The 16258-nt window shown below is 53.0% G+C and overlaps 3 protein-coding genes across 3 annotated transcripts in view; 2 read left to right on the top strand and 1 right to left on the bottom strand.

The window, feature by feature from the left end:
- TNNI2 (troponin I2, fast skeletal type) overlaps nt 1–16258 on the top strand; it is a 176067-nt gene that overhangs the window by 146482 nt on the left and 13327 nt on the right. The window lies entirely within an intron of this gene.
- LOC136292260 (cytosolic 5'-nucleotidase 1A-like) lies at nt 1317–7769 on the bottom strand. Its single transcript, XM_066187713.1, has 7 exons — nt 7685–7769; nt 6292–6350; nt 5471–5638; nt 5008–5137; nt 4380–4502; nt 3134–3312; nt 1317–2600 (listed from the first exon to the last, which is right to left on the bottom strand). The coding sequence occupies exons 2-7, from the start codon at nt 6334–6336 to the stop codon at nt 2298–2300; spliced, it is 948 nt and encodes a 315-aa protein (XP_066043810.1). The 5' UTR covers nt 6337–6350; nt 7685–7769; the 3' UTR covers nt 1317–2297.
- On the top strand, nt 11676–14455 carry SYT8 (synaptotagmin 8). The gene is made up of 8 exons (XM_066186871.1): nt 11676–11781; nt 12140–12297; nt 12443–12538; nt 12772–12939; nt 13133–13300; nt 13500–13617; nt 14000–14133; nt 14222–14455. Exons 1-8 carry the CDS (start codon nt 11676–11678, stop codon nt 14453–14455), a joined length of 1182 nt encoding a protein of 393 aa, XP_066042968.1.

Genomic DNA, 16258 nt, shown 5'->3' with positions numbered 1-16258 from the left:
GCCAGGGGCCAGACGGCTGGTGCCAGGATCCTGCCAGGCTTTGCCTCTTTGGAGGTGGCTTCTGATCAAATCTGTGCACATGGATATTCTTGCCCTGCCCTAGCAGTCCCTGAGTTTGGACCCACATGGTGGCCATGATTGCAGGAAAGGGACTCCTGCCAGTGGCATGTCAGGGCCAGCAGCTGCCCTTGCTAAGGCAAGAAGTGCAGAGTCCCCATGCCCAAGGTAGCAGGAGTGATCTTGGAGACAGATACAAGATGACATTCAGGGGCCTAATCCCAAGCCCACTGAAGGTTTCTTGTCTATTTAAGCCATTTTGATGAACATGCCAGACACCTGATAAATAAATGAATGTGTGTAAAGGAGCACTGACTTATCCCACCCTTTCTCCCACTCTGCTAGACACAGGCATGAGGAACAAGCACTCACACTGGGATGCTTGTTTATTTATTTATTGGGGGGGGGAAAAGCTTTGGTGAGAGCAACACTTGTGAAGCCTTAAAAAATAATAATTTTCTGATTACACTGAGGTTAAAACAAACAAAGACAGCATCATCTTTATTTCCTCATCCATAATCCCGCTGCCACCTGAGCAGCCAGTTTGTGTCTTTTTACGAGGTGTTTCTGGACAGCTGGCAGGGATTTGAGGTGCCATGTCCCCAGGCAGCACAGTGGCCTCTAGTGGCAACTCACATCCAGCCCTGGGGAATGAAACCTGCAGGTGAACCTTGCAGGTTCCTTATTCCCCAGGAAAATTAAGAACCGAGTCCAAACTGCCAGAGGAGAGGCATCCCTGTTCGAGGTGTAGTGCGATATCAGGCAGAGAACCGAGTACACCCACGTACCCCATGAACAAGGAGCAGTTGCTCCTGAGACCCCCACCCATGCTCTCCACCCACGGCCCTCGAGATCCACCTAAGGCTGGCTGCAGGACTCAGTCCTGCCCCAGCCCCTGTAGTGCTGGTCTGCAGCCCGGCCCTTCCCACGGCTTGCGCTACAGGCAGCTCATCTCCAGTGCCCTCTCCTGGTGGGACACTGGAGCTATTCCATCTCCTGGGTGGACCTCAGCGCTGGGTTGTAGCCTCGTCCCTGTCTTGCAGCTCCAGGAGCTGAGTGTCCTACAGGTCTGTTTCCTAAAAGCACTCTGTGAGCGGTGTACATGCCTAAGGAAAGCTGTCTTGTGCTATAATGTCTTTTATGTGGAGGAATAGCGTGGGCTTTCTTTCTTCAACCCATTCACCCATTTCTAAAATATTTGTAGGTCCTTTACAGTTTTGAAGTCTTTCTCCCTCTTCTGAGTTCAGCTGGAGCTGCCTGAAGCACTCAATAGCACAACAGTCTCCTCAGGAAACAAAGATGAGTGTGTCTGGTGAAGCAGGGTCTTGAGGGCTCCCTTTATGCAGAGATCCTGGGAATAAATCATAGAATCATAGAACTGTTTGGGTTGGGAGAGACCTCAAAGATCATCCAGTTTCAGCCACCCTGGTGTGAGCAGGGACACCTTTCACTAGACCAGGTTACTCAGAGCTCCATCCAACCTGACCTTTAACACTCCCAGGGATGGGGCATCCACAGCTTCCCTGGGCAACCTATTCCAGTGCCTCATCATCCTCACAGTAAAGAATTTCTTTCTAATATCTGATCTAAACCTGCCTTTGTCCAGTTTCAAGCCATTTCCCCTTGTCCTGCCACTACATGCTCTTGTAAATAGTCCCTCGCCATCTTTCCTGTAGGCTCCCTTCAGATCTTGGAAGGCTGCAATTAGGTCACCCTGACGCCTTCTCTTTTCCAGGCGGAACAATCCCAATTCTCTTAGCCCTTCTTCACAGGAGAGGTCTCTATCCCTTTAATCATCTTGGTTGGCCTCCTCTGGACTCAGCTCGGCAGGCTGATGTCCTTCCTGTGTTGCTCCATCTTGGAGACTGTCTGAGCACAATCAAGCCTAGCATTTTTTTCTTGCTTCCTTCAGCTTGTGTGTGTAGCGTTAGCTTCACTTATTTCTTTGAGAAAAGTCCCCAGGTCCTACATGGTAGGTAGGTGTAGTCCTCAGTGTCACAGCAAAGGTGTCCTCTTGTCCTGGAGCAGTTGTGTCTTTTGCCTTTATCCTAAGATGTAGAGGACCTCTTACCAGGAGCAGATACATGCATCAAGCTTTGCATGGGAGTCCATACTCTTGTCCCCCTTCCCTGAGATTGGCTTGCTGCACCTTAGGAGATCTTTCCTTCACCAGAAGTTTTGTCTCCAACTGACCTAGTCTCTTTTGTTGCTGGGAGGGAGGACTGCCGGCCTGCAGCCCATCAGCAGCAGGAGGGGACCCAGGCAGAGGGTACCCCCACATTTTGAGCCCCTTGGATGTTATGAAGTCCATCATCAAAGAATATATGAGGCTGGATCTGGGCGAGGATGGGGCCCTTGGGAGCCCCATCCATAAAGAAAGCCTCATCGATGGGGAGACCCCATTCCCGGAGTGTCTTGATGGCTCGGATGCCCATGTCCCGGCCGCTGCGGGCTGTCACCAGATAAGTGCGGATGGGGGATCTTTCCTGGCCAAACTTCTTACGCATCATCCCAAGGTGCATGGCAAAAGCCTTCAGGGGACCCTGGAAGCACAGTGAGACAGCTGGGGAGTGTGTGGGAAATAAGGAAACCCCTATTCTCCCGGTACAAGCCACTCATTCCTCTTCGAGGCTTTCTCAGGGCTCTGCAGAGCACACAATGCCTGTGGGCTGCAGGGCCAGGCAATGCTGGGACTGGGGCTGTGCACTGCGGTCCCTGGGAGCAAGGTGAGCCTTTGTGGTGCTCATCCTAATCCCAAAGTGACCAGCAAGGTACATCCCAGCAAGCAGTGCCTCTGGGTCTGAGTCCTGCAGGGATTTGGACAGCAAGAGGTCACAGCTTACAAAAGGTGGTGTTGGGATTAGCCACAATCCTAGATGTTTAGGGCTTACTTATGGGAGGTAACAGATCCATTTCCAGTGAGGCTCCACATCAGGCCCACACTAGGGACAAAGTAATGGATGTTTAGGGAATCTGTAAGGATTTCTGCTTTTTTGACTGCTCCTGCCAAAGCCCTAGCAGGAGAGATGGCAGAGCCTGTGGGTGCCCATGGAAGCGAGGGAGGTGGCATGCTCACCTCTCCTATGGGGATGGCCTCCATGGCCCGCTCATACTGCACTGCCCCCTCCAGGCCCTGCTCCTGGAAGATCTGGTCAGTCTCGTCGGAGAAGAGCACGGCATCCCCGTCAAACACCACGCGGAGTGGAGTGCTGGGGGCCATCACCTCTTGCTGGAAGACGAGCGCTGCTGAGACCCCTGTGAGACAGAGCAAGGTGGGATCAGGAGGGACACTCCTCCCTGGGGCAGCTCACACATGGCCAGCTACCCTCTCTGCATCTGCAGCAGCCCTGTCCCACATCACCATGCCAGGGCCTCCAAGTCAGCGAGCTTTCTGGGGGAGTCAGCCCAGCCTTTCCTTGGCTGTGTTATCCCCTGAGAAAGTGCTGCTGATCAGGAACCGAGGTCTGGGGAGATACTGAAGTGTGGTAAGAGATCGTGGGTGGTTGTCAAGGCATGATTAGCACTCCTCCTGGTGCTTGCTCACCCTGCCAAACCTCAATCTTTAATGCCCAGATTTAGCACTGTGTGGTGTGAATAATACGGGCTGGCATCTCCATTGATTGTGGTAATTGGCTTAATTACAGTCTCTTCCTACAAGCTGCTCCCTGCCCACCCTCGTATGTGGACCCAGGCTACCAGATGGGAGACACTTGTCAGGGCAATGATTCTCTCCAGGAGGTTCCAGGAATGTGCTGTGTAGTGAAGGAAAGTCCAGGCTACTGATGGCTTGCTCCTGACCTTGAAGGACAGTGGCCAGCTGATGTGCTCATACCCAAGTGAATTAATAAGGTGATCAACCCCATTAGAGGAGTTGGGGAGACTGTACTCCCTCCGATTGAGGTCAGGCATGTGCTTACATTTATCACTAAGTACACAGTAACTCTGCATTTACCAAGACAGCAAATTTCTGTGGCATCCTCACAAAGTCCTGGGAATCACTGAAACTCTCATTGATGAATGGAATTGCATCTTTGGTTAGAAAGGCTTAAATGTCAGGCAGGGAAAGACCAGCCCATGGCAGAGCTGTGTCCAGAATGATGCATAATGCACTCAGTGACTTGTGAGGGCATCAGAGGAAGCCTGGTGTATTTGCAGGCTACTGGTAAGGACAGGAGAGGAGACTGAACTGTTCAGGACTCTACTGGTAATCAATCAACCCCTTGTCCCTGTGAAATCAATGTCTCTGGTGTTGTTTCTTGGTACTGAGCTGCTTGGAAAGAGTGTGGTGGGTTTGGGAACGTGGGATGGAGGGGAGGACGCACCTCTCTGGAGGGCGTTGCAGACATCTGTCCTGTCAGCTGAGAGGAACAGCTTGACGCCGTGGGACTTCAGGTACTGTGTGGAATCCTCGTCACTGACGAAGCAGAACTTGGAGATCTCCAGGCCTTGAGGACAAGGGATGTGAGTGAAGTCTTATGGAGCAACATACTCCTCATAGCCCCTCAATCCCTCCCTGGGTCTCGGTGTGCTTTGCTGCAAGAGCTCAGGGCAATGAATTTCCCCGTGGTGTGTGGGGAACCTGCCTGTGTTCTTGCCGCATCTTCTTGACCTGTTGTTGCTCCTATAAAACTGCAGAATGCAGTTAAATATTCCCTCCATCCCTGCCTTAAATGAGCATTCCTCCTGACAGCACTCTGGGATTTAGGGTGGTTTTTCTTAAACAACTTTTTTTTCAGGATCTGCCTGAACATGCCTGGGATGTGCAAAATGCTGCCAGGCTTTCTGGTGTGAAAGGTATGGCTGAAGGGAGGTGGGCTCCAAGAGAACCCCTTCCCCCCTTTCCCTCATATCCCCTGTCTCTCTGTTTGCCACTGATGATCCACTGTGGTGCCTGATCTGCTCTGCAGCCTCCAGGGGAATCAGGCATGGCCAGGGATGGGTCCCCCTTACCGTAGTGCTTGACGCTGTTGATGATGCGCACGCCGCTCTCTGGGCTGTTGTTGGAGAGCACCAGGATGTCAAAGAGGTCCCTCTCCGCTGGGTTGCTCTCCAGGATCTTCTTGTTAACATACTGCACTGCCTGTGAGGAGATGGGACTCTCTTAAAGAGGTGTGACTGCAGTACCTTTGCAGGGGCTCTTTTGCAGTTAAGGTTAGTGGTTTGTGCTGCATCTGTCAACTGTGGCAAGGCTGGCATGTTATGGAGAGCCAGACAGAGCAACCGTCTTGGAAAAGCTGTGGGGGAGATGGACTGGTCAGGAGCATGGGTCTCAATGCCCAGCAATGAGGTCAAGAGATCAGGACAGGCATAACTACACCCTGTGATGGGAGTTGAGACTTCAAGCTGGGAAAGCTGAGCTTTCACCCCATCCTGTGAGTGTCTGCATGTGCCCCTAGCCAGGTGTGGGGCTCACCTGGATAAAGGCAAAGGCTGTGCCTGGTGGCAGGGGCTTGTCCTTGTTGGCCTGCTGGTGCCTTGTGTACTCCTCCTTGCCCTTCTCCAGGTAGAGCTTGTGCTCCTCCTCCAGGTTGAAGATGGCTCTGGTGGTCACAGCAATGACCAGTGCTTTGCTGGGGTCTTTCTGCAGGACAGGGAGGAAAGAGGAGTCAGGGGACAGCAGAGAAAGAGCTCGTGGAAGTAGGGTGAGCAGGGGGCACCAACCAGAGTGGTAGGGTTGGGTGCTGGAGGTGTCACCTGTGTCACGGTTCCTCATGCCGAAGGTACCACACCCAGTCTTCATCTTCAGGCCACCAACGATGGGGCTGGCAGTTGTGAAACCCTAATCTATGTGATAAGTGCCACATGCTCCAAGGACAGCTCACACAGAGGGGATTGCATCATAATTTTATTGTTTGTGGGCACAGCACAGCCACAGTTACCTGTTTCTGCTGAGTATTTCTGCACATACTGGTGGTATTACCCTTCATTTGTGTCTGTTCTGGACAGTCAAATAAAGTCTCTGTGTATTTAGAGAAGCTGCTGCTTTCTCCCTGGCTGCTCCAAAATTTAAGTGTGAGCAAATGTACCCACCCAGTCCATGTAACTGGAAATCACATGGATTTCACTGGGACCAGATGCCCAGCAGCCCTGGGACAGCCACTTCTGCTGAAACCCAGGCATGAGCAATTCAGGCCACCACCGTTCTGGGCTGTGGTGTGTTCTCTTCAGTGGTGGCATTTCAAAACTTGGTTTGGAAATACAGGATGTGTGTTTTGTAATGAACAAAACATTTACCTGTTCTACATTGGTGTTTATGACTGTGCTTTCCGGCTCTGCCATCTTCAACTCTTAGCCTTTAAGAGAAAATATATTAAATTGACAGATTACAACATAGTCAATCTACAGTCAATCTAGAGAGGGGGAAGAGTGGAAAGGAGACAGGAAACATCCTACACACCAAGTACAGCAGCCCAAATTAACCTGTTTCTGCTGACAGCATCTTTGCTCCAATAAAAACTGTTCTAATAGTTCCAATTAAATGTGATGGAAAAGTGGCTTTTCAAACAGAGATCACTGCTTTATTTTTACTTTCATTTTTCTCAAAGAGAATTATTCTCTGTGTGGAACTTCTGAAAGCTGCTGTGGAGCTCTTTACCAAGCAAAATAAGGCTGTCTTTAAAAGCCAAAGTAGGTTAGATCTTATAAGCAGGATTCTAGTTCACAACCTTGTTGCCCTTTTTGCCACTTTTGCTCGAAAAGTGAATTTGTATCTACAAATGAAAGGGTTCACTGCATCAGCAGCTCATGTGCAGCTGTAAAACGCCAAAGTAAGTAGAAGTGTGTGGTGAAGGCTTGGATAAAGGCTGAGACCCCTGTGATAGGGTTGGTCTGCCCCTCCACAGCCCCGTGTGCCAGTCAGGCCCTACCTGATTACTGTACAGGGGGGCTGTGCAAGCAAAGAGCAAAGCCAACATGCAATGTAAAGGACAAGTCAGGGTCTCCACTAAGACCTGTCTTTTGTCCCAGTTTTATTTAATTAACGTTTATTGTTCAGGGACTGCAGAATGTTGCCTGGGCCAGTAGGCAACACATTTGGCGGATGCCAGCCGTGAGAGCCACAGCCTTGCCATGGGGGGCTCAGTGCTTACATGGGCAGTCGGGGAGTACAAAGTCCTGCAGCAGGGCTACTCCCCCAGCCAGGGTTGCCTGGAAAGCCAGGAGATGCTGAGCATCCCTCTGCTTGCTCCACCCCATGCCCCACGCTGGGAAGGGGTCTCCTCCATGCGAGGGTGGCAAACACCAGCCCAGCTGCGCAGGCAGAAGCTTTCCTCTGACATAATCTCAGCCAAGTATTCTCTGAAAGTCAAAATTAAATGCAAGGAGGCAACGAAGCTGAGCAGCCCTTCCTGGTGGGAGAATCCACCTCTAATTTCTGCTTCGCTCTTCCAAACACGGCAAACCAAGCCCGACTTCTCCTTTCCGTCTCCCTGCCTTAATAACCCGCACTGCTGTTCGCATACAGACACACGGATCTGCACCGCCACACGCCTCGCTGCGAGACCCCAGGAAAACATTCCAGGCGGGTGCTGCTGGTTCCCGCAGCTCTTTCTACGGCTGCCTGGCAGGGAGCAGATGTTATCCCCTGCACACAGACAGGGCTCTGCTACACAGAAAAGCGCAAACTCACCCCGAGCGCTGCCTCTGCTCCCCGGCACAGCCTGTCCAGCGGCAGCATCTCCACCCTGCCCAAGGCGTTGCTGTTTATATTTCCCCCTGCCCGCGCTGCAGGAAGCAGGCAGGAGCCGGGATGGGGTGCAGCTCCGCTCCCCGGCCTGCTGGGATTTGTAGGCAGCCAGCTGGCTGGCGTCGTGCCCGGGCCAGACTGCATTTCCCAGCCGGCATTGCACAGGACCGTGGTCACCTGGGCCTGGCTTCGGACACAGCTGCGGTCACCTGGCGGAGGGGACTCGGCGCTCTTCCCTCTTCAGGAGCCCCCTCGGCGCTTGTGCTTAGTGGCTGATCGCTGTCCACAAGCCGTGATGCCTTACTTCTGCAGCTGGAGTACTTGTAGCGTGCCTCTAGTCCTCTCATTTCCCAGCCCCTGAATGGTTGTATTTTTGACCGAAAAAAGTAGTGGTACCTGGTCCAGAGTGACTCACAGCATATGGAGGGATGCAGGGACCAAAGGCAGGTGCAGAGCGTGGCTGGGTGCAGCGCGTTTGCAATTTTACTGTAATGGTTTTGGATCTCTTTTTCCTTCTTTTCTGAAAGCTATGTCTCACATGCTGTCCTGAGCAGGGTTGATTTTGGGGCTAGGATTTTACTTTCCTGGGTAGGCTGTGTGACACTCAGCCCTGTAGGGGCTCATGGTGCCAGGATAGTTCAGCATCCCTTTTCTGTCCAATAGTGTGACTGTCAGGGATGTGGTGGAGGGGGAGAGGATGAGGGGAGGGAGGCTGACACAGGACCATCCTGCAGCTTTTCCCTTGCCCTGCTGCTGGAACAAGGGCCACTGCTGCCCCCTGCCCAGCCTGGATCCTGCCAGTGCAGACCAAACTCATCTGCCCTAAGGCCGAGCAGTTGTCCCCCTGCATGACACCAAGCTATCACCAGGATCACCAAATCTCCTCTCAAAATGTGGGAAGCCACCAGGGTCCTGTGCAGCTTGGTCTCACTGAAATGATAGAATCATGGAATGATTTTGGTTGGAAGGGTCCTAAAGATCATCTAGTTCCAACCCATTCCACCATGGGCAGGAATGCCAGGCATCAGATCAGCTCACTCAGGGCCCCATCCAACCTGGCCTTCAACTCTTCCAGGGATGAGGCCACAACTTCTCTGGGCAACATGTTCCAGTGCCTCATTACCCTCTGAGTAAAGAATTTCTTCCTAAGATCTGAATCTCTTCTCTTTTAGCTGTCTCCAGCAAACAACCTGTTGAAAAGGCTACTTATATGCTCAGCTTTTAGTGTGCATATGCAGATCCCCTTTCCCTGGAGTATTTTAATATTCCCTACTCCCCCATCCCCATAATGCATTTCTCTTGTGCATCCCTTGGGACTCCCAGTTTAGAGCAAAAGCTCCCCCAGAGCTTTGCTGCAGCATCATTCCTGCATCTCCTGCTCCTGGAGATGGTGCTTCTCTGAGCAGCAGGAGTGCAAGACCCTTGTGAGTGTGGCTGTTTTTTGGGTGGCCGAGGGGCAGCCCTAGCCCTTCTTCTGTGGCTAGGCACCAGCTATGGCAATGCCTTGGTGGCCATGTGAAAATCTGGAAGGACTGGTGAGTCAGGGTGGTGGGGCAGAGCTGGGACAGGTCAGGTTTCTGGGGCATCTCCTCCCATAACTACATCAGCTATTAGACACTGCGAGTTTTGCAGTACTGCTCCCTGCTTCTGACACCACCCCAAATTTGCGTGGCGATAAGGCAGGCTTTGGGCAGACTTTGCTGAATTGGCAGCAAGGGAAGAAGTTTACAAGCATAAATTTCATGCAATGGAAGCCTATGAAATTGCTCCTGGCTGTGTGCCTGGTGCTTCTGTTGGTGCTGGAGGATGAAACCACCCAAGCAGTATCCCTTCGTCCTGTCTGTCCTCCCTGCTGTGTTGCAGCAGAGCGTTCCTGTTCATCCACACAGACACTTTGCAGGCCCTCACACAGTGCATGCCCTGTGGGCCAACGAGCTGGGCTTCCCAAATGCAGAGCTCACCAGGGACAGATGCAGTCATGCGCCCATCACCTTGAAAGTGTCCATTCCTTTGTGCTAAATGCCTGCAGCCACACAGACCAGCCCAGCATCACTGCAGGGATAACTTGGAGAAGCGAATTTCCCAGTGCATGGAGCTGGGCAGCAATGCCCTCCAGCTTCTTGCAGGCAGGAGGGCGGCTTTTGCTTCCTGATCCAGCAGGGAGTTCCCTGCTGACTTTTCACCTGCATGAACACTGCTTGGGTCAGTGGCAAGGTGGGGCTGGCAGAGCAGCTGGGGCCACCCGGTTCCTGAGCTGGCAAAGCAGACTTTCCTGTTTTGGCTGTGCAGTGCAGCCACCATCCCTTCTGCACCTTCAGCTGCGTGCCTGGTGGGCTCCCACCTAGCCCACAGCATGCCCCTGCCACATGCGGTGGCTTGACCGGACCCTGTGCAGCAGGGAGGGGAGACTGATGCTGGGAAGGATACTTGTTGCTAAGTCTGGATTTGGGAACCCAGTCAGCACAGGGTGGGAGCGAGAGTCAGGGTTTTCCCAGCCCCTTTTCCAGGAGCATGGATGCTCGATGCTCACAGCAGACTGCCCACTGAGACTATGTCTCCTGTGCCAGACTGCAGCAGGGCTGTCCCCATCGTTCCCAAAGTGGTGGCTCAGTTCATTCTTCAGGGTTGGCCTAAAGGGTTTTTTTAAACCAGGGTCAATGTTAGATTAATGTGACACAGCCTGTGGCAGGCAAAAAATACTGACACTCCTAATTCTGTGCTGGGTGGGTGCCTGCTCGCCTGTGCTGTCCTGTCTGCTCTTCACTCCAAAGCTGCAGCCTGGCACCTCTAAAATACCTGAGCGATGCTCTGGGTGTCCAATGACACAGAAGTCCCAGGTGGCCCTGGACAAGTCATTTGACCTGCACCTCATTGTCCCAGCAATGATGTGGCAGGGATGACAGCAATTCCCAAACACAGCAGAGTACACTGCTAGAAAGAGAAAGGGTTCTTGATGGCTTCGCAAGCTCAGAGAAGGGAAGTGCAGACGTGGTTTCCTCCTCCCCGGGGAGATCCCCATGCAAGGAGTACCTTGGGATGGGCAGAGCATGGGCAGAGTGCAGGCAGAGTGAGGTGGAGTTGGCTGCCTGAGCCGGGACCCACTGGAACGCAGGGCAGGAGGCTGGGCCAGCAGCAGGCACATACCTGCCAGCCCAGGCACCGGGGCTGCAGACCTGCTCACCGCGCATCATGGCTCCGGGCACACCTGTCCCAGTGACGCGAAAGGAATTTGGCTATGAGGAAGTGTTCATGCTAGAATAAGAGCTTTGCCATGGGGAAAGCAATGCTGTAAACCATCCTGCTTTAAATTTGAAGCCTTCCCACAGGCTGTGTCAGCGTTGCCACGTGCACAGGCTGAGCTCACGGAAAGTTTCCAAGCCGGTGTGGCCCCAGCCTGGTGGCAGCACTGCCACCAGCAACGAGGGCACCAGCCCTGTTGCAAGCCCAGGAGCCGACCTCACCGCTCCTCAGCCCTGTGACAGGAGTGAAAATAGCCAAAAAGGGGTGTTAGCTGATGATGGGGTTTTCCTGGAACTGAGCAAACCCTTCAGCTCACTCTGCCTGGCCAGGGAGGAGCCAGCACAAAACAGCTCTTGGTTTTTGTCACGTGCAGCCAAGTGATTCCTCTTCTCAAAACGCCCTTGACCCCTCCAATCTCTCCCCTTTCAGCAGGCAGACTTGCAAAGAAGTGAAGGAGAAGGCTGTATGGGAGGGGCTGGCTGGCACAGAGCCCTCTCTGCCAGCGGCTCCCTCCCGCTCCATTTCACATCTCACTGTCAATGTGGCCAAGCTCTAATCGCTTACCCTGGGCTCTATATTTTAATTGTGTTTGCTCTCATTAGAGCCCTGGGCTACAGGCAGCACACGTGCTTCCAGAGAGGAAATCCCCACTCTGATAATTTTGCCTGTGTTCCCAGGTCACTCCAGATTCACCATGGCAGTGGCAGCCAGGAAAGGGAGGACTACAGCCTCCCTACACACCAGTATCACCACCACGGCCTGGCCAGGCTCCCTGGACAGCTGGCTTAGCTGGATCCCATGTGAGTACAGTGTCTCTTGCCCTCCTCTCCCACACAGCATTACCTGGTGGGGCTGCTGGACTCTGAGGCTGTGTATTCACTTCACCCTTCCTTCAAATTCCATTTTCTAATGGGCTCCATCAGGGTGGGATTACTGCAGAGTGGTACCACACTGCCTCAGGAGGATATCTTTGCTACCCATTTGGGAAATGGTCTTCAGCCACAGTCTCCCTGCATGGGGCCTGTCCAGGATTCTAGGGGCAATTTTGAAAGTACAACTGCCTAATGCTGAAGCACCAGGAAGGGGTTTAAATATACTCTGTATGTTTTGCTTGGTTTTAACTCTTCTATCCAACTCCGCTCCCGAACATCGCACCAGTACCCAAATGGGCTCTCATCACTGTGGCTGTGGCAGGGGCCATTCTCCTCCTTCTCTTCCTCATCTGCATCATCAAGTGCTGCTGCAGCAAGAAGAAGCCCAAGAAGAAGGAGAGAATCGGCTTATGCGCTGTCAGCAACTCCACCATGACCAGCCTTGTGCGTCCTGCCTTCCCTTCAATCCCACCTCCCTCCTCCCTGAGGGGTTTGCTGCTGCACTGCCCAGCCCCAGGGATGGTGGGAGCACGGCATGGCAGGGACATGGCTGAGTGCATCCTGAGGGTAGTGTTGCTCTCTGCCACAGGTCCAGCCTGAGATGGAGGACCTGGAGCGGGAAGTAGAGCAGAAGCGGCGAGGAAAGCTGCAGTACTCCCTGGAGTACAACTTCCGCATACAGGAGGTGGGGATGCTCATGGCCGCGGCACAGCAGGGAAAAAGGCATGCTCTTGCATGGTCACTCTTTGCTGCCCACCAAGGTGGATGTACTCTCTCCCACCTGCCTGCAGCCCGCCAGCTCTCATGCCTGCATGGTGTGAAGGCGTTCCTCCCTGTTGCACTTGCTTCCCACTGAACCCCCGGCTGCCTGACCCCATCCTCCTCCACTCGGTGACCTTGTGCCTCACTCCTCTCCAGCTGAAAGTTGGCGTGAAGCGAGCAGTTGAGCTGAAGGCCATGGACAGCGGAGGCACATCTGATCCATATGTGAATGTCTACCTAACGTCCGATAGGAGGAAGAGATGTGAGACCAAGGTTTACCGCAAGACCCTGAACCCCATCTTCAACGAGAGCTTCACTTTCCAGGTACAAACCAAAGCCAATGATGTTTCCTTGGTCACATCAAGAGTGTTGCATAGACACTGCTCCCTGGGCAAAAACCTCTCCAGACAGGGAGATACTTGTGCAATCAGGACTGGGAAATGTGAGAGAGGAATACCCTCATGGGGCAGGGCTGCCACTGAGGAGTGAGTCCAGGCTTTTGGGGCCTCCCCTGCAGGTACCCCAGGCTGAGGTGTCTGAATCCACACTGGTGATGCAGATCTATGACTTCAACCACTTTTCCAAGCATGACATCATTGGTGAGGTCCGGCTGCCCCTGGCCAGTGTCGACCTGCAGCACGTCATCGAGCAGTGGAATGACCTGGCGGTGGCCAGTAGAGTGGGGGTTGGTCCTGGTGGGTGGGAAACTCTGATGAGAGGGATGTGCTCTTGCTTGGCTTGCCACCACCCCAAGAAGCGAGCCCTTAGGGGCAAGCATGAGAGTTTGTGTTTCCCCCTCAGGAAACCTGGGGGCAGCCTGGTGCTCCAGCCTCAGGTGAGCTGGCTCCTCTGCCTGGTACTAATTACTGGCATCTCTCCATCAGGAAGAGCATCTGGGTGAGATCTGCTTCTCACTGCGCTACGTCCCCAGCACTGGTAAGCTGACAGTGCTCATCCTGGAAGCCAGGCAGCTGAAGAGGAGGGACTCTAATGGACTCTCAGGTCAGTGGGGGCTGCCTGTGCTCAGACCTTCCTACTCCTGCTCAGGCCTCAGTTGTGGCACCAAGAGCCACAAAGCCTTGAAAACTTGTGGTGTTAAGACCTCTTCCTGCTACCACCATCATATTCAGCCCTTGGCTGACTCCCAGTACAGATACTCCGGCTTTGGGCAGTGCTGGAGGTGTCTCCCTGGAGGAGATGTCATGGCTGGATTGTACAGGGATCTTGGCAGGAGGAAGTGATCTCTGAGGTGGCTGTCTCACCATGAGGAGTGACAAGTGGGATGCCATGGTCTCCTTGGGAATGGCTCAGGAAAACTGTTTTGTGGCTGGGTTCTTCAGTCAAAAACTGTCCCTTGTACCAGATGTGCCCTCTCTCTCTTCAGATCCTTCTGTCAAGGTGCATCTGATACTGAACAGAAGGAAATGGAAGAAAAAAAGGACGAGTGTGAAGAAAAACACCTTAAGCCCTTACTTCAATGAGGTGTTTGTTTTTGAGGTGCCTTTCAGTCAGATCCAGGTGGGTTTCCCTGAAGTGCCCAGGGCTGAGCAGGTCCCTAGTGCAGCAAACTCCTTCCCACTGACCCTCTTTCTTGTGTCCCCCCCAGAATGTGGACATGGTCATCTCTGTCTGGGATCATGACAAAGTGACCAAGAATGAGCCCATTGGCAAACTCTTCCTGGGCTGCCGAGCCACAGGCAGCCAGCTGCGGCACTGGTCTGACATGCTGTCCAACCCACGCCGGCCCCTCGCCCAGTGGCACATCCTGCAGCTCCCAGAGGTGGTGGACAAAGCCCTGGGACTGAAGTTCCACCTCAGGATGCCCCTGCACTCCAGATAGTGGGCGTCTCCTTCTCCACCCAGGGAGCAGGATGGTGGGCTTATGGAGTTTTGAGGGGCTTCTGCTCAGCAAGCTCTAGACATGTTGGTCCCAGCTCATTGTCAGCAAAGAGGGGACTGGGACTCCTTCTGGCCAAGAGATGATCTGGCTGCTGGTGCAGCTCATGCTCTGTGTAACACCTGGGACAGGGCAGCTCAGCATGCCAGGGCCAGGCTGGACGTGGAGCAGAGGGTGCTCGAGGGGATGGTGTGGGCACAGCTCATCCCTCCTGCTCGTGGGCTGCGGGGGAAATACACAGAGCTTCAGGCTCTTGCAGAACAGTCCTTTGATATTTGTAAAGCAGAGGGTTAACATGCCAGAGGCATGGGTGGGAAGTTTCTTTAGTTGTGAATAACTTGGCAAGAAGTAGGTTCTTGGAAAGGCTTCATGTGTCCTGTGAAGGCTTTTAAACGAGACCAAGGTATTGAAGAATGTAAGAGGCTTGAGAGAAGGAATACAGGTGGGATGAGGAAGGTGTTGTAGCTCTTTAGTGCTTCTGCAATGTGTGCTCTGTGTCCTGGCTAGAGGCTAAATGAGAAGCAATGTGGCTTCACACCCCATTCTCAGCCCATGATGATTTGTGTACCTTAAGATGAGACTCAGGTTCTGAGACCCACCAGCGACCATCCCCATGGACCACATGGATGAAAATGCTCCATGTGTCAGCTCCATTCACCTCACAGGGTCCTACAGGAGTGGCACAGCAAGGTTTGCACCTCTGGCACCTAGAGGTCCTGCCAGGGTGGAGGGGTTGAGGCTCTTGCTTTCACACTGTGAGCACACCATGCTGGTAAAGGCTGGCTTGCAGCCCTCATGTCACTTCTGGGGAGGTTTCGTGTTTAATCTGGGAGGTTTCTTGTGGCCACATGTCCTGCCCCACCCTGCTCTGTGGGGCCTTGGTGTGGGGGCTACATAAGTAAAGACTTCTCCGAGAAGGATGAGGGCATCGGAGTGGGGTGCCCTCACATGCCCTTGAGTATGCTGCAGTTTGGGGTGACTCCAGAGCAGATTCTCTGAGCCATCTGCAGCAGGAAGCTCCCTGCACTGAGCTAGAGGAGGAGGGAATTGCTCCTGTTCTAAAATGCTTCTGCTACAAAGCAGCCACAGGACACAAGATCTGGGCTCATGCTGTGGAATTTTGGCCCCAAAGACAGAAGTCCTTTTCACCACAGGGAGCTGCAGGCACAGTGCTAATAGCTATAGCCTGGGCTCTGGAGGGGAGAGAGCCTGGCACATTAATGAAAAGCTATTAATATTAAAAAGCAGTTAATCTGTGATTACCCAGAGCTCCACAGAGCGACTATCCAAGAGTTAAACAAACATGAAGCTGAGGAAGATTATGAAAAGTCTTGATAGAGATTAATGACCTGAGCTTAACCATAAAAAGCTGCTGCTGTGTCTGCCTCTTGATGAATATTCTCCAGGCTTCACTGTGGCCGTGAGGAGGGGAGAAATGACAGGGTGGTTTTGAGATGACTGTGACTAGTGAAGTGTGGTTTCTGCTGGGGAAACAGCATCTGCTGGCAGCCACTAATGAGATGGAGGAGGAAATCAGTCACCTGAGAAAGACTTGTAAAGGGATGTTTTAAAACCTCAGCCTTCAAGTCTCAACCTCAGAATCAGCCTAGAACAGGATGTGAAGAAGGGAGCATCTCTGAATTGGGTTTGGGATTCCAAATCTACTGTCAGGCTGCTTTTTGGTGATGCTCTTGTGGTGATTTAGGGCCGTGCAGCATCCAGAAAGGACTTTTGGAGGTGCTTGGA

The sequence above is a fragment of the Chamaea fasciata genome, unplaced genomic scaffold (genome assembly GCF_029207755.1).
Source record: "Chamaea fasciata isolate MVZ Bird 193981 ecotype frontalis unplaced genomic scaffold, bChaFas1.0.hap1 SCAF_7, whole genome shotgun sequence".
NCBI classification, from domain to species: domain Eukaryota; kingdom Metazoa; phylum Chordata; class Aves; order Passeriformes; family Sylviidae; genus Chamaea; species Chamaea fasciata.
This window is presented reverse-complemented; position numbering and strand designations above follow the sequence as displayed.